We start from the raw sequence: 18,560 nt of genomic DNA on the forward strand, positions 1-18,560 counted from the left end.
ACAATTTCTTCCTTCAGACAACAAAACACCTTTCCTGTGATGATCCTCCCCTGATTATCCTTAAAGCATGGTTTGACCTTCTCAAACAGTTGACTGAAAGAATTTTGAATTTATCACTTATGACGCCTGTGTTATTTTGAATTGAGTTTAAAAGATGAAGGGTCTATAATGCTGTTCTATCAATTCAGTTCTGTGGATAAGTACAGGTAATATCAATGTAGTAGTAATACCATTGTGATCTAGCCATCACACATTATACTATCTGAAGACAGGCAGTGAATTAATTAGAGGGATATATTCTGATATGAGCACAGAGCTAGGAAGGCATTATTGACTGATGTCAGTGGTGAATCTCCATCTGATTTCAGTAGGAGTAGGATGTCAGCATATCCATTTGGCTTAGGTGATTATTCTAGGTCTGATTTTGTTTGCATTTTCTTAATTAGCTCAGATTAGAGAATGGAGTGTTGGAAAAAAAATACTGAAATTACTAATTTACTGGAGGTCTGTGAGTATTAATTTATTTCTGTTTTTGATTAATCAGATGCTAATTATTGCAATTATTGGCTATAGATGACTTTTTCTCTGAAAAAAAAAAAAAGGTTACATAACATTTAACATTTTAAAACCTTTGCACACAAAGATTTTGCAATCCACTGTACAACTGCAAGTTGACAGTGAGTGACAACCCTGTCCAGGAAGTTGAAACTGGATGATCTTTAAGTTTCCTTCCAACCCAATCCATGATTCTTCATGATAATTCACACAAAAATTCTGTTTTGTTATAAATAAATTATCTCCAATGTAATGAGAACATTTAGTTTGAATATATAAGTGTTATTAAAAATAGCTTATAAAACACATGAAAATTATTGTTTCTTTACTTTTTTTTTAACTCACTTTAACTTTTGCACCTCATTAGAATATGTAGACACATGTATATGTACTGATTTTATCATACTGTTTCCTTTTATATATATCAAAAGATTAACTGTATTAGTTATGATTAAAAGTATTATTCTACAGGAACAGTAAGATACAACAACTGAAGTGCTCTCTTGAATTATATTTCATGATATTATGATAGGTTTAATAATTTCACAAATATTTTTTAAAAAAGCACATAACAGCTACTGTACAGAAGAGCTAGATACTCTGTTACATATAATATTTTAAGAGCAAAAATACTGTAAATATGTACTCAAATATGTATACATACATGTATATATATGTATATACACATATATATGTCTATACATATGTATATATACATTGTCTTCATTAAGTGCATGGTTCTAGTTAACTCAATTTTTTACTCTCTTCTGAAGTATCTATTAAGTAGTAAGAATATCTCAGTTACCTGCTCATACTTACAAATTACTTTTGAATTTACCACAAAGATAGTTGTTGCATATCCATAAAAGTGGTATCTGGTTGTCAAATGGAAAACCATTCCATTAAGGACAGACAGTCCCACCAAGATCATAAAATATCATTCTCTTTCTGAATATATTTTTCTCCTGGTAGACTTGAAATAATGAAAAATCGTCTCAGTGAATGCAAGCACAGAAAATAGATCATGTTGTGTGGTTGTTGAACAAACTGAAGACCCTCCTACATGCAAGGTTATCCTAATGCTGCTTCTCCTAATGCTGCTTCCATTTCAGGGGGATGAGATGCAGCGATAGTCAGTTTTTATTTGCTTTCTGCCAAGATCTCACTTCTGAACATTACTTTTTTGGCATTTGTTTGTACATATAGACACATTGCATTGAAGACATTTTAGTGTTGAAGAAGCTATACTGAAGTAAGGCATTCTGGGGAAGATAGAAATGAGCATGTTCACAGGACAAACATTTATTTGATTGAAATGTTTTATAGATGAACCATTTTTTTCTTTCCTATTTTTCTTTGGTTCTGCTGACATTATGTAACTGCTGGTTTTTTTAGGCTGTCATTATGAGAAGTTTACAGTTTGAGGAGCAGGAGTTTAGAGTGAATTACAAATATGAGTCAATAGAATTAATGTTGTTGCAAAGAGAAGCTGCAGCCATGCTTGGCAAATACGCTTCAAGGATATGAAGTGATCCTTCTATCCTATGATAAAGGAGGGTGACGGAAGAATTCTGATGCCCACCTTGATGAAACTTTTAGTAAAACTACAACCAATTCCCAAATATGTTTTTGAGTTTTCTTTTAGCATACACTCCTTTTGTTTTTACTCCCTCATTTGGCAGTCCTTATCTAATGCGAAGCCTGGAAAAATGGTTGCTGCTTCTCTTTCTCCAAAACATTGTTATTAAGAGCTTGGTGATTCCTCCTGGAGACAGAATGGTGATTGCCTGCTGACTGAATGTGGGCATTCAGAAAACCATGAGAGGATTCCCAGGACCAACATCTGGAACTAAGTAGATCCTGGAAGGAGAGTCCATCATTGCCCTCTCATGTTTAGCCCTTTAAGTTTTCAGAATGATGTTCATTGGCATCTCCACCCAGTGCCAAGTCACACCAATGAATGTTTCTCAGTGCTTTCAAAGCAGCCTGAAACAGAACCATGTCTGCAGAGAGAAGGACCAGTTGGTCATTTTTAGGAAGAATGAGACCAATAATGACAGTAAATCTAGAAAGTAGCTTTTGAAAGGAAAATTGGAGTGAACTGGGTTTGTTTAGTCTAAATAAGCCTGAAAGGGAATGCAAATTATTGCTCTAAAAACAAAGATAGTAAACACTCCTTACGGAAGTGAGGGACTTAAAATTGTTGGACAGATTTACATTAGATCTTAATAAAATCAACAATATAGTAAATTTGCCTAAGCATCCAGAGTCCTTTCTTCATGGTAATGTGTTAAACATTTATGTTTCGCTTACTAAAGAATAATTCAGGAATCAACATAGCATATCACACAAGCCGATTATCCTTGCTGTTTTATTATCCTTGCTGTTTTACATCCAGTAGATCTCTTCAATTTCAAGGAATCGCCCATACAATTTATATGGATGTAATCAGTTATTGTGACTACCTATAAAAGATTGCAAGCATGAAGAACTGTCACTGAACACTGGAAACTCCATCTCTTTTTCTAGACTGGACTACAATCAGGATGAATTACTGTGCAGTTTTGAACTACAGATGCAGACAGCTGCAAAACCCTTTGTTTTCATGCAAAGTAGATGTTACTATACACTACCAATCTTGCAAGTTGCCATCAAAACCTTTTCCAGCTCCAGGAAGCTTGGATACTCTGCAAATAATTAGTACCCATATTATCCTGTGCAAGCTATCTGCAAAATTCACTGCATAGTAACTTCTTTAAGATATCATCTTGTAGAAAATATTATATACACAGCCTAAAAATAATCATTTCTTTCCTTAGAATTACCCTTAAATTCATTTATCTTTATGATATGCATGGAAAAGAAGATAAAGACTAGGAAATGCAATCTAAAAAGAGCCAGGCAACAAGAATCCCCATTCATTGCACAAACAGATATTATAAAATGATCTCATCTAAATGCAACAATTTACAGCTGCTTACCAAAAGCAATTTCTTCCCACCAGCAGCATTTAACCAAACAAATTTACCTTTGCAAGACTGGCAGCATTTTGTAGAATAGCATGAGGACTCTTTGATGCTTTCAGAACTTTTGAGATATAGAAAGAAAAAAAAAAAAAACAAAAAAAACCCTGAACAAATAGAGAAATACAGTGAAAGGAAAATTAAAGACAGCCACCCAGTCAACAAACTCCTACACATTTGAAAAAAAAAAAAAAAAAAAAAAAAAACAGATATATTCTCAAATGCTTTAGGTCAGAATTTTTGGCAGCAGAATGATTACACGTGGGCGGAACTGCAGTTTCCATCATTATTATGTGGCCTGCAAACAGATTTTTGCATAACAAAAAAGAAGAGACTACAGTTTAATGAATGCACTCGTTAACTCTAATGGCTTTAGCTATAGATTGAGGGGGAGAGGGACCTTAGAAAAGAAAAAATCAGCTCAGCTCATCCCCAGATACTGCTTCACTTTCAATTTAGAAAATAAATGGAAATGTTTACAAAAAGGAGGGTGGGGAATCTATTTTTGTTGTATACATGGTTCTCTTAGCATTTTGTCTAATCTTAGAAGCGATGCTTGAGAAATGTGCGCTTAATGTTCCAGGTAGCTTCACACAGATCCTGAAGACCCTAAAGCTATATTTCCCAGGTTGCTGTTATTGACTCACACCATTTTGGTGATCACAACTTGTCTAGAGCCAATAACGTGAAAGTTGTTTTTGGTACAATGACTTATTTAATAGAAGAAAACAGGAGAATTTAGGTCATCTGGCTCTGCAATTAATGCATTATGTCGTGAAGAAATTTGTGTGCACTTTGGGAAAGATCAGCTTAAATATCCACATTTTCATTTTATTATGTATGATAATTTCTTAGTTAGACAATCCAAATACATTCTTAATAACACACACCCTGCAAGGAGAATGGTTTCACATTTCAAAATGTCAAGAAGATTACTCTAAATCTTTCCCCATAATATTGTTTGAGGAATATATCTAAAATCCTTCTTTTCACAACAAAATAGATGAAAGAAAGCAGTACTGTTTTTATTTAGAGTAACTTTGAAAGGACAGGAAATTAAAATAAAAAAAAAGTTAAACATTTCTAGTACAGAGGAAAAAAATGCCTTTTAATTTAAAATATCTTAACTGTGTAAGAAGTTATCAAGCTCTAGTGAGACTTTTTCCCCCATTTCTTTCACTCTGCCTGCATGACGATATGTTTTTCTGGATGGGCAATTTTGGACTCTACTAGGCATGAGCCCCCTTCACACTGCTGAATATTCCAACTGCATCATTGGAGTTAGCTGTGTTTACAGTCAAGCACACTGTTAATCCCAATCAATTTATTTTCTTTGTTGATGCTTAAACAGCAACTGCAGAGAGAAAATGATGACGAGAAAAGAATTAAGGCAAAATGACATGAACATCTGAAGAGACTGTGAGGGAGGAGCAGTATTTTAATCTTCTTTGCATCCATTCTTCTTATCCATTGGGTTTTTATGCAATCCGCATTCCCAGACATGTAAAATAAAAGACAAAAATAAATACAGGAGAGAATGCATATAGTCAGGTGCCCTCCCTTTGTCAAGGAAAGGTTGTTGACATCAGATAGGTATCTGCATCACTTGTTCTCTAACATCCCCTCAAGTCACCAGTCTGTTCTAGTTCCTTACACTCTTGAGGAATGTTATTCTGATGTTTAACTGAGTCTTTCTCCTTCCAGGTTAAGTCATGAATGCTTGTATCAAGATGACCACCAGATTACGATCTTTCTGCTGCAGTTTTTTATATACTTGAACACAGTTAATGACATCTCTCTCCAGGTGTTGCAGGTGTTGTCTTTAGTTCTTCAGTCTTCCAAACTACAACTAATTGAATCAATCCTGCTCACTACACCACCTTCACACTTCTTGGGTGACATCTTACCTCTATTGCTTCTGTCAGTTATGCTAACCAGTTATTTTCCTAACTGTGAAGTTTGATACGAAAACTGTCCTAGCTTTGTCTTTGATAGCTTTCTCCCTGCAGACTGACTCTTTATTCATTCCTCTCACGATGAAATGGTTAGAGAACCAGTCACTGTTACTCCTAACGTCCTTTGTTGTGTCATGACCTTTTTTCATTTTATCACTGTCTTACTCATGTTTTTCATTCATGCTGGTCCTTGATTATCTGACCTTGCTCCTGCTTTGCATGTATTTCCATCTTTGACATGGTCACTCCCATGTCTTACTGTATTTACTGCCCTTTCACTGCATTGCACTAAATGTATTCTGTTTGCACAAAGTGCTTTTTAACTCTTTAGATCTTCTTTCCAACTGATGCAATTTTGAAATTGAGGCTTAGTGATGTCTATTAGTTTTCTTCTCCTCTTTTAGAAGTCATAAATGCTGTTTTTCATAGCTATTCTCACCCAATTTTCTTTCTGTGTTAACCTGCTCAAGCTGTCCCCATACACCTTATGGTTAAACAGAAGAGACTCCTACCTTGTTTTACTAGATATAACCTGTGTTGTCTGTGCTTGCCAAGATCTTGATAAACGAGCTACTACTGCTACTCCTCGGTGCCATCAGGCCCTGTGATTTGAAGAATGCTATGGTGGCTGCTCACAAAAAGCCCTCTCTGCATTTCCTTCCAGATTTGATGGTTTTAAGCAAACATGTATCACAAGAGGGACCATATCTTTGTCACTGGTAAACAGAACTAATTGAGATTATTCACTCTGGAGAAGAGGAGGGTCAGGGGAGATCTTACCTCTCTCTACAACTCCCTGAAAAAAAAGGTTGTGGTGAGATGGGGATTGGTCTCTTCTCTCAGGTAACAGTGATAGGATGAGAGGGAATGATCTCACATTGCACCAGGGAAGATTCAGAATCGGTATTAGAAAAAAAATATTCTCAGAAAGAGTAGTAATACATTGAACAGACTGCCCAGGGGGTGAGTGGAGTCACTATTCCCAGATTTTGAGAAATTGAGATGTGGCACTGAGTGACATGGTTTAGTGGGCATGGTGGGGATGGGTTAATAGTTGGACTTAATGATCTTGCAGGTCTTTTCCAATTTCAGTAACTCTAAATTCTATAACCAGTAATCACTGGCCCTAATTCCTTCAATGTTCTGCATCTTTGAACACATGAATGAAACTCTGATTTATGAGGCTACAAATATTCTTTATTTCCTTCTCCTACTTTTCCTGAAACCATTCTGTCTTGTTTATATTATCCATTCATTTATGTTTGCCTAATGGTCTGTTCTGAGCAATTATCAATACATATGGATCTTATCATAAAAGCTGTCTATGTTCTCTCATTTAGCTTAAGCCGGTAGCACTTCTGTCTCTTTGTCCTGTTTACAGTGAAATGCAACTCTATTCATGTGCTAGTTCTGTAAAAGGTATCCTCAGTTTGAGAAAACCTCTTGAAGTGGCTTGGCTCTCCCAGTAGAGTCCTATATTACTTGCAAAAGCAAACGTGGAAAAGGGAAGGGAGGATCCCAGATCTCAAATTATATCTTTCTGTATTGCACATAAAGATGGTTGCTGGTCCTTCTAATTTGCTGTGATGGCAATGATATAAGTTGGGTTCAAAAACAGCAAATGCATTTGCTCCTGTGGTAAAAGCAATAGTTAAACTGTTAGATGTCTTCAAGGAAAGTTACTGTGTCATCATTTGAAGAGGAAAGAGAGATTGGAGTCAAATGCTCCATTTCAAACTGCAAGCACATGCTCATTTCTGTAAAAGGGCATCAGTGAAAAGCACCGGGGCTCAGTAAATCAGAAGAGGACTGGAAAGAAATGTGCCCAAGCAAGGGAAAAAAAAAAAAAAACAAGCACATGTAACAATCTGTTCAGGACATCAAATCCATGTCTTGTTTAATTTGTTTGTACCCTTTCATAATCATTTCAGGAGTACTCTTTACCTGAGCTTTTTTAATTACCTGTGAGGAAGTTGTTCTTAACTACTTTTTTTTACCTAAATATCACCATTTCTAACAGAATGAACCATCTCCTTCAGCAGTCTTGCCTATGCATCATGCCACTTCTATGGGTGAGGGAGGATATTATATCGGACGCCAGATGGAGCTCATCCTTTCAGCCAATTTTGGGTGCCAGAGCACCTTTCTTCTACTGAACCAGCAGACTTTAGTGATAAGTAATAGCAGTTTGAAACGTTTGTGACACAGCAAACAATGGAGTACAATATCCTTGGCTACTACAGTAAAATTAAGAAAAAAGGTTTAAAGAGGGACTACAAAGTCTGTGTGAAAGTAAGCAGGTACCTCCCTGCCCCCTTCTCCCTCACCTTCACAACTGCTGCTAAGTTTAGAGGATGGCATGGGTCTGATCTCACAGATACAGCTATATCATCCTGTCTTCAACATCCCATAAGTGTTGTTAGTCTTATAGGGATGCAGAATCAAAATATCACACTTGTGGAGTTTTTGCATTTCCATGCAAACCTGTTTTCCAGCTTCACTTTCACTGTCTTTTTAGGCACTAGCCTAACATTTGCTTTGCCACCTACTCTATCTAAGGCATTGATGTCTGTACAGTATACACTTTGAGTACATCTTTTATATAAATCTCCAAAGAACTTTTTGCCCAAGAAGCTAAGCTGAAATGTTTATTTGAATGAAAAGCAGTTCTGCTGATGTAAGTCTTTCTGTGGAAAAGTTGAAAAGAGTTATGCAATTTGAAGCTTTTATTTTTATGTTTTTAGTAACTTAAAGTTTTAGAATTATCTCTCTGCTATAAATCTTAGAGGAGATAACTATTCATAAAGTAAGACTATAAATTTTATAGCAGTCTGTTGGATTAGGTCTACAAAGCTTTCCATCTGAAAAATGATAAAGAAATTAATTACAGGAAAACAGTTTCTTTTTTAAGCTTTTTATGAGATAACTCATAAAGTTCTGATACTGACAGCACAGCTCTATGTCTGTTAAATTCTATTCAGTATTACTATAAATTTGTAAACCTTTAGAAAATCGTCCACTTTTTGCATTCATAAAACCTGTTGGATTTTGTGAGGTTGGACAATATTGCTTAAAATATTGCCAAAGGTTAAGATGAATGTTTCAAAGCAAAGGTAAAATCATTCATAAATGTAAAAAGCCTGCAGACTTTATCACAAAATAATTCACAAATGGCAGTAAATCTTTGACCACACAGGGTTCTGAAGGCAGGTGAGGAGTATTTGCCCATAGCGAGCTTCTTGAATTCATTTGGCATCATTACCTCCTATGTTCATTCCTAATTGGATCTAAGCTTAAAGGTAAATTTTCCAAATGCTGTATTCAGGCTCAAAATTAGTGTTCAACTTTCTCCTTTCATGAATGCGTACTCTTTTTGCTGAAGAAATCAGTGTATTTGAAATCTGGAGCATATTTAACAGTCTCTTCATTTTCCTCTCAGACACTGGATATTATTTTTGCCGCTAGTTAAAGTGCTATTTATTGACATTGCAGCTGCATTTGTAAGATGTAGTCAAGAGTCTAGGCTTCATGGTAAAAGTGCCTTGTGCAGAAAGAGTCACTGTGTGTGGTTGTGACTTCTGCAATGTGCAATGGCAGCTTGGTCTCTGTGTAGAGAACAGAGGATGCGCTGGGGACCAGGTGACTGCAGCAGATTTCCTGCATGCTCTTGAATACAAAAGTTTAAACCAGAAAGCAGATGATCAAAATAGAACAACAGAACCATACAGCTAAAGGTCACCTACATCAGTTACTCTATGACTAGCTTAAAATAGTGAGAGCTAGCTTTGAACAACTCATGAAGTTTTAAAGTAAGATAAATTAAGATGTTTTTATCCTCCAGTTATTTGACCTTTAGGATTTAAAGGTGCTCTCTACAGTCATTAACATCAGTGACTTTCTAAAGGAAAAACAAAGAGTCTCAGAATACTCTGTAAGACCTGGGGCTTTTGAAAATCTGAAATATCATGTTCATGATAAAGGAGTAGGAATTTGGAACACTCTGATGAGATATGCATATTTTTAGTAGAGTTGAGTGAAGCTTCATAAATTCAATACTTCCAGGGAAATCCATTATGAAACCAAAGAGAGGGGAATTACCCTGAGAAGCTTGTGACATTTTGTTTTATTTCTGTTTTATTTTCTTCTGCTAGCTACCTGTGGTCAGTGTGTTGCAAGCTCTGAGAGGTTAACCAAATGGGATTAAAATTCTGTGTGCCGTGCAAGTCTATAATACTCTAGCCACCATCAACCAAGAAATAGAAGCAACGCATGACATCTGCTTAGTGCTCTGCCCAACTTTATTAGTCATGTCTGCAGAGAGGATTTATTGCTTCAGATGCAATGCCATGCTATCACAGCAGCTGTGCTATGAGTTGGTCTTTCTGGTTGAGCAGTGTCAACTCATTCAAAATTTGCTTCTAGCTCTTTGTGTCGTGCCCCACTGCACATTAGAGGCATGTTGTGCAACACAGGGCTGCCTTTCACTGCCTGCCAGCACTGTCAGAGATCCTGTCCTCAAGGCTGTCTCCTTCCAGGTAGGAGAAGCATCATCCCAGTGTCAGTAAAACACCAAATCCAAGATTTTTCTCCCCACAGCTCACGTGAACTTTATGTGGTGCAGAGCTGTGTCTATACACAGCAGATTTTGGGACATGTGATTTGTAATGTTGTTTGAATTATGTGAAGGATGAATAATATCTCAGTAGAAGGTGCCAGTTACAAGCAAACATAAGAAAAAAGAAAAGATGATCTTAGTAGAAATGTTATTCCTTTCAGTATCTAAAGGGGACTATAAGAAAGAAATAGAAAGACTCTTAAGCAGGGCCTGTTGTGCTAGAATAAGGGGAAATTGTTTCCAACTAAAAGAGGGGAGATTTAAACTGAATAACAGGAAAACGTTTTTTACAACAAGGGTGGTGAGGCAGCGGCACAGACTGCGCAGAGAGGTGGTGGATGCCCCATTCCTGGAGACACTCTGGAGTCTCTGAGCACCTGATGGAGCTGTAAGTGTCCCTGATCATTGCAGGGCAGTTGGACTAAACAGCCTTTAAAAGTCCTTTCCTGAAATGATTCTTTGATTCCACTGCAGGTGCACTACTAAACTGCAGTCCGAGCCACAGGTGTGAGCATGTGCTCCCAGGATCCTAATTTTGTTTTTGAGAAAACCCTTTTCTTACTCCACTGAATAGTCAATGCTGTCTATGTTTACCCCTGCAGTGATGGCTGGGCAGACAGGTACGATGTGACAGACGGGTATCAGCGTGAAGCTGTTGGTGGAATAACAATCAAGCTCCAGTCTCCTGATGTTAAATGGTTTGATGATTACTACTTGGAGCTTCGGCCAGAAACCAATCACCGAAATCCATGGTTTCAGGAATTTTGGCAGCACAGGTTCCAGTGCCGTCTGGAAGGGTTTCCTCAAGAGAATCCTAAATACAACAAGACTTGCACAAGTAAGTGATGTTATTTCTGTTGCTGTATAAACCAGTGTGACTGAAGGTGTGCTGAACAACTCATGTTGAGCTGATACAACCTGGTCTAGTGGAATAGCAGTTGAAATAAAAGAGGCTGGAATTGCAACCCTTGCTCTTTCCAGAGTGACAACAGCTACAATTTTAAAAGTACTCAGCTCTCTAAAGAAACAAATGGATAGTACCACAGCACCTAACTATTCTCAATATTTGAAAAACTTGGTGCTGCTCTATTCTTCTAGGCATCTATTTTCAAAAACATTGTCTTCCAGTATTCAGTGCTTCTTTTATGAAACAGGGTTAATCATACTTTCTTATCTCAGAATCAGAGAGTCTATTTACTAAAAAATTATCTGAAGTACAGATGATAATGATGAAGATTCTTTTATTATTTCAAATAGAAGTCTATCTGGTTTGAAAGATTTCATTTGGATTTCTTTCAGTTGTGAGTCATTATAGGAAATGCCATTTTGACTAAGCTGATATTTTTCATGAAATTGTACTGATTTTAGCAAAAACTGCCACAACATTTTGTCATTTTTGCAAAACAGCAGCAACTTTTTTTTTCTTCCAGAAAGATGTGATGCCTATTTGAAGATTTTTGTTTTTCTTCTGTTAATTATTCTTTGTCTTATGAGATTCCTTTCAGTACTAAGACAATGCTCCATCGCATTGTTTTCCTGAGGGGCATAAACATTTTAGTTTTGGTTGAAACATCCTTCATCCTTTATTTGCATGAAATCCATGAACTACAATTGAAGTTTAAGATACTCTTTGCAGGGCTGATATCAATTTGAAGTATCCTGCATTGTTGTCCTCCAGCATGGAGAAAATCGGTGCAAGCCTTAAAAGCAGATACTGTAACTCAATATTCACCAAAGTGAATGTCACTGCATATATAACATCAATTTTCTCCATGCGTGTTCAGATACACAAATACTCTCATGCCTTTCCCATACCCTAAGATGATGGCAATGACTGCAAACCAACAAGTCTGTGAAAGGAAAGCTATCTCATAATCCTTGTTTACTTTCTCATTATTTGAATTTTTGAAATGTTTTCAAACAATTTGAACAAGAAGGAAGTGAAAGAGGAGACCTAATGGCCAGCTGTCCTGATGGTGAGTCAGAGATGTAGCATTGAAGCTCTTCAGACACAATAAGGCATTAATCTGAATCTCTCTCTTTCGCCAGGTTACACATAAAGGACAGACGTCAGGTTTTTCTTCAGATTTCCAACAGATTTGCTCTCACTGGAAAATGGCCTTGGGATTGGATGTCTTTGATAGAGAGAACAGGACCCCTCGGTGGGCCCTGGAATGGTCCCATGCTGGGCATCAGTGCAACCACACCTCTAAGCCCCAAGGGACATTCCCTCCTCAAAATGTCAAATTTCCACACACCTGTGAGACCAGGAAATAGTTTTTGGGGATTAAAGTTTTTAGCTTTACACAAGAAAGAAATCCCGCCTAAGTCCCCTTTAAGGTTTATAAACCTTTTGATTTGTACAAGACTGCAGAGGAAGTTTGCAGCTGAGGTGGAAATTGAATCTAGAAATCTCAAAATCTCACTGTATGCCTTTAACATTCAATTGACCTTCTTCTAGCATCTTTTTCTGCTAACCTTCCAACACAGCCCAACACAGATTTTATTTGCTCTATTAACAGGTACTGCATATTGAACAGTGAACTTCATTGATTTCTCCACAATAATGTAGATCTCTTTCCTAAGATGTCAGTACTGTAGATATGACCAGATATAAGTTCATAAAAATCTGTTTTCTATCAGTGTGCTGCATCAGCAGTGACATTTCAACTAGATTTTTCGGTGTATCCTCTTTTTTTTTACCTACTTTCTGCAAGCACTGGGAGAATCTAATTTCTGGATTATATGAAAGATTGGTCAGTGTGAAACATGGGTGCCTACAGAGTCTTTTATAGGGACTAAAATAAAATTCATCCCAGCAAAAAATTTATCGCAGGATAAAATACAATTCACCACTGGGGAGAAAAATAAATAAATAAAAAAATAGAGGTCCAGAAAGATGTTATTTTAAACATGAAGTCTTTCAGTTGTGAGTATGAGACAACTTAGTCACAGACCTTAAATAGCACATTTGGAACAGCACTCATCACAGAAACGTTTCCCACAAACAAATCTTAAATGAGCCACAGCTTAAATAGGTTCCTAAACTCAAGGAATTTCAAACACACAAAGAAATGCATAAGAACCACAATGTGCTGAAATGTAAATCAAGGATGGAGAAAAAACTAATCTTCCAAATATATTGTTCTAATTATTTTTCATTCAGCTTTATTGTCCTATTCATTGGTAGGCCATGATGGCTAAAGTAAAAGAACAAAAAATGGTTTATAATAGTTTTAATTCTTTCTTGTTGCTGCAAGGCAGAAAATGTTAATTCATTTGTGGAATTCACCAGATTAAGGACACTATTCCACAGGAATCAGTGAGTCTTCTCATTAAAACTGTGCAGGATTTTCACACACAAAACCCTTAGTCATCACATTACTCAGTTTTATAGTTGTAGCTGTGGTCTAAGTACATCAAAGTTCTGAAAAGAAAATTCAGTGATTGTCCTGATTTAACAATTGATGGATGTCCAAGATCTACCACTCTGCTCTCTCACTTTTTCTCCTCAGAAGGACAAGGTGAGAAAATGTGATAAAAAATGTAGAAAAGTCATGTGGCTTGAGACAAGGACAGGGAGATCACTCATCAGTTACCATCCTGGGTGGCACAGGATCATGGGCAATGGGTGCTGATGTCAGTCCATAACATGCCGTCTCTGAGGCTCCTCCATGGTCACCCTACTCCACATGGCTCCCTCCCACAGGACACCATCCTTCCACAACTGATCCCACATGCAGCTCTCTCAGCACTTCTCCATCATGGCTCCGTCCCATGGAGCCTACCCTTCAGACTCTGCTCCTGCACAGTCCCATGGGTGGCAGCTCCCCCAGCCCTCCTGATCCTCCATGGGCTCCTCTCCAAGTGCTGCAGCTCTGGCACAGGGCTGCTCCTGTGGGGGTATCCATGGGCTGTCCCTTCTGCAGGACTCATCCACTGCTGCACAGTGGGCTCTTCCATGATTGTGCATGGAGATTTGCTCCGTGTGGTTCCCATGGGATGCAGGGGGACAATCTTGCTCATCTGTGGGCCTCTCTGTGCCTGGAGCACCTCCTGCCCTCTTCCTGCACTGCTCCTGGGGTGCCTAACTTTAACCACATCAAATTTTGAGTCTGGAGTTCCCTTACTTCAGGATTCATAAGTGTAATGACAACACTTGCCCTCCATGGTCACAAGCATTTTGTAGACTGTCCTGAGAACTCCTTGAGTGACAATGTGTATGTATGTTGCTTCAGATTAATCCTGATAAGAAAACAGAACTGCGCCCTTCATTTTACTTAGGTAAATACATTCTCTTCTCCAACAATTGCATACAAAATCCAGACATACAGACAAAATAAAACAAAAATAAGGTAAAGGAATTTCCCAAGATCCCAATTAAAGAAACTTAGCTTATTGAAAAATGTTTACTACTACTTGGGATAATGATAAAAATAAAAACATAGGGCTGATTGGTGCTGATAGATGAGGACATTATCAAATGAAGTCTGTTGTGACAGGAGAAAGGGAAAGATTTCAAAACCAAAGAGGGGAGATTTGAATTGGATACAAGAAAGAAGTTTATCACAGTAAGGTTGGTGAAGCAGTAGAAGAGCTTGCTCAGAGATCTGTTGGCTGCCTGTCCGTGGAGGCATTCAAGGTCAGGCTGGATTGGACTCTGAGCCCCTGATCTAGCTGTAGATGCCCCTGCTCATTGGGTGTTGGACTAGATGATCTTTAAACATCTCTTCCAACTCAGATGATTTTGACTATGAGTCTATGAGTGTCAAAAATCATTACTTTGGTGGGAAAAAAAAAAAAAAAATTCTCCGTCTACTGGCTCTAAATGTCATGAAAAATAAGCAAGTGTTAACAATATAAGTAACTTAGTTAAACAGTAAGAAAATAAGTACAGGTATGAAATGAGTAGACAGTTTATAAAGGTATGAAAAACAAGACTATGAAATTACCCAAATAACAAAATATGAAAAAAAAAAACAATCTAAAGCCATTTGTTATTCACTCATTTTTCTCAAGTTCTAAAAGATCTACATCCCTTCACATACACCTAGTTCACACTGAGGAGAAAATTTTAGTGTTAAGCATGCTTTTCATTTGCAGATTTGAACAAACTTAATCCAAATGGCTGTCACTGCTATTGCTAAGTGCATTGATTTTCTGCCTAGTTGGAGTACTACAGAAAGTGAGAAGTTTGCAGGTTTATCTGACTTGAGTTTCCATGTAATCATTTCCATGCCACAGGAGAGATGCAACAAGCCACCTTCAGACCACAAGAGTCAGAGTGAAGAGTGTAAAATGCATCTTGAACAGGAGACATGTAATGGCCTCTGAACACCAGGCATTTTACAAGAATTTAGTTTGGCTTCTCCTCTGACATCAGTCAGATTTTTTTTTATTATCTCATACCACAATTCATTGAAGGTCATGAATAGGTGTGCAACTTGAACAGGATGAGTAACACTACTTGATGATCATCTTCAGGTCAAAGAAGGTTAATCCAGTGCCTTGCTATCAATTGCCCTTGCACCTTTAAAGATTAGGTGTGTATGTGTTTGCTTGTTCACAGGCAAGTCTGTTCATCAGAAATCAAATTCATTTTGCATCTAGTAAGGGTGTTTACAGTCCACATTAGGACAGAAAGAAAAGCCAGTTCAAAGGAAGTATGTTGTGAAATTCTAGTGGAAAAAGCCAAGTCTTCAAACTCAGCAAAAATAGATTTATTTCATCTATCTGTTTGTTAAATTAATCCTTTTGCCTCTGCTCCTAAATCACTTTATTTTTCCCATGATACATAAAATCCAGAGGCATAGATGGAACAGATTTTTTTAAAGTACTACTTAAATATAGATCAAAACCACAATATACAGCCAAGTGTCTCTGATCTAAGGATCAATGAAGAGAAAAGAAATAGAGGCTAATGCTGATGAAGCATTGTAACATCTAAGTTTGACTCACAGAAGGTAAGCCTTCAGAAAGTACTGATAGCTTTGTTTAAAGGCACAATAGAAATAAGAATCTTAAGGAAGGTTGTGGATCCTTTTTCAGGTATTTATTTACAGCAGGGTCCTGACATTAAATACTGTGGTTTGAAGCGACAAGGGAGAAAATTCAAAGGGAAGTGATGAAAGACGAATTAAGCATAATCAGAGATCAACTTCAGATAGGACACACAGAGCACTGAAAGTGAGGAAAGCTGCTTGTGCCCATCATGCTAGGGGCCAAGAAGTCAGTGGAGGGTTATAAGAAAGAAGAACATACTCAACGCAATGAACAGGGAAAATGAAACTTGTAGTAGCATCATGAGTGGTCTTAACAGGCCCATTCCTGGTTTAATCATGTGGCTTCTCTGAGATAAAAACACTTTGTTCAGGTGCGCAAAAATTGACTGCAATTAAGAACAGGGGTTAAGAGTGAAAGAGTTTATTTGCAGAAAGGGAGATCTGGGGTAAATGTGAGAAAACTGTTGCAGCTAAATGTACAGAAAGGCACATAAAGCATAAATGCAGTAATTATCAACTTCTTTGCTGAAAATTCATCCAGCTACAGATACCATTAATGAGGTCAAAACAACCCATAGAGAAAATCCTGGAGTTTCAGTTCAACGGGAATTTTGTTTAACAAATGGCCTTTTGATGCACCCTGACAGAATTTAGGAACACACCTAACTGCAGTCTTTGCACTGCAACATGCTAATTAATAATCTACTAGTTAAATTCAAGCTCAAGTGCCAAAATTGGTTTAGTCAAAACTGAGTAGATAAAAAGGCAATCCCCTGTCAGAGTGAATGGCTTATTTTCCATATTTCAGGGAATGTGTCCCATTTAAACCCCATATTTCCCAAATGTGTGACAGTCCCACACTTTTATCTTTAGATTGCAAATGAAAACAAATAAAAAAAAATGACTTCAAAATTTATTTATGCTTTTTAAAAAGTAAATCAAAGGACATTTTAATTCTCCTGAGTACATCCTGTGTCTCTCAGTTTAATATATGACGTGTTCTGTTTGGGCATTGTATAGCTGAAGTCCAGACCTCATTTTTATGGCCCACATCTAAGACCTGGAACTCTAACACAGTTTATCACTTACTTTTGCCATAATATTGGTTCAGGTCCAAAAAATTCCAAAGGCAGATCAGCTGCAAGGTCCAGCCCTGGGTTTTCCAGAAGCTTAATACAAGCTGAGCTAAGAGCCTTATATAGACATGTCACTATTTTTCTGGCTCACAGAGCAGTGTGGCACTGATGACTGTTACCTGGTCTGTTATGACTATTTGGAAGACTTTTCCTATATGCACTGAACCTGATTTTAAAATCTCTGTTACACAAATTCTGGAATAACTTCAGTATTTCCTCTGCCATTACTGAGTTCCTCAGTAACTCTTCCAAAACCTGAATACAAACCTATATCTATTTTTCTTTCACCCCATGCTCCCCATTTTCCTTCTTCCATACTTAGGATCCTTTAATGATACACTGTTCTGCTGTGGTTGCATTGCTTTTATTACCATTCTCACTGATTTTCTGAACCTTGAAAGCTATGTACAAAATAGTAATGCAATTTTATGGGTAATGAATATAAATCATAATTAATTATATCCAGATTTTATATCTTTCTCATTAGATGGGTGAATTGGAGTAATTCTCATCGTCCTTTTATCTCAGGAATTCAACTTCTTACATGTATACAAAATATTTAGGGCATTAAGATGTGCCAGGGGAGGTTCTGGTTAAATATTAGTAAAAAATTCTTCTCAAAAAGACTGGTCTTGTGGCAGAATGGGCTGCCCAGGGAGGTGGTGGAGTCACTCTGGAGGTGTTCAATATGCAGATGTGGCACTGAGGGGTGTGGTTAGTGGGCATAGTGGGAATGGGCTGACGGTTGGACTACGTATCTTAGAGATCTTCTCCAACCTTAATTATTCTATGATTTTGTGATTTCAAACAAGCATGTCTGCATGTGCAGAAAGTTTTGCTTTTGCTTCTATAGCTGTTGTGATTGATTGTAATTTATAATCAAAGAAATTGAATTCTGTAGAAGGTGGAAGAATAATATTGTTACTAAGAAAGCAGTGTGAGGAAATGGAAATCTATTTATTTACCTACTGTGAGGCTTATAGTCACTATTACTTTTTTCACTGATTTTTCTGAACTTAGTAATAAAAGCCAAACTTTCATAGACCCCCAACGATTCAGGTTAGCCTCCAGTCAGAATTGTGAGAGCCCTCAATATACCTTGTTCTTGTAGAATTAAACAGGACTAGACAGCAAAGTTGACCAAGGACTGCATTTTGGACAGTGGATTTGGTCTTAAAGCCCTGCCTGAATCTAAAATTTTGTTGATAATGCTCGCATTAAGAATAATGGGACCAGCACTGGCTTTCAGCTGCGAAATAATGAAAATTAGAACT

At 37.3% G+C, this 18,560-nt stretch overlaps 1 protein-coding gene across 3 annotated transcripts in view; it reads left to right on the top strand.

The window, feature by feature from the left end:
- GRM5 (glutamate metabotropic receptor 5) overlaps positions 1–18,560 on the top strand; it is a 224,440-nt gene that overhangs the window by 155,825 nt on the left and 50,055 nt on the right. For all 3 annotated transcript variants that reach the window (XM_085216405.1, XM_019612348.3, XM_085216406.1), the window contains exon 3: positions 10,751–10,986. In XM_085216405.1, the coding sequence (XP_085072531.1) occupies positions 10,751–10,986 (236 nt within the window). The remainder of the gene's footprint in view (positions 1–10,750; positions 10,987–18,560) is intronic.

This window comes from Meleagris gallopavo, chromosome 1 (genome assembly GCF_905368555.1).
Source record: "Meleagris gallopavo chromosome 1, MGAL_WU_HG_1.1, whole genome shotgun sequence".
Lineage (NCBI taxonomy): Eukaryota > Metazoa > Chordata > Aves > Galliformes > Phasianidae > Meleagris > Meleagris gallopavo.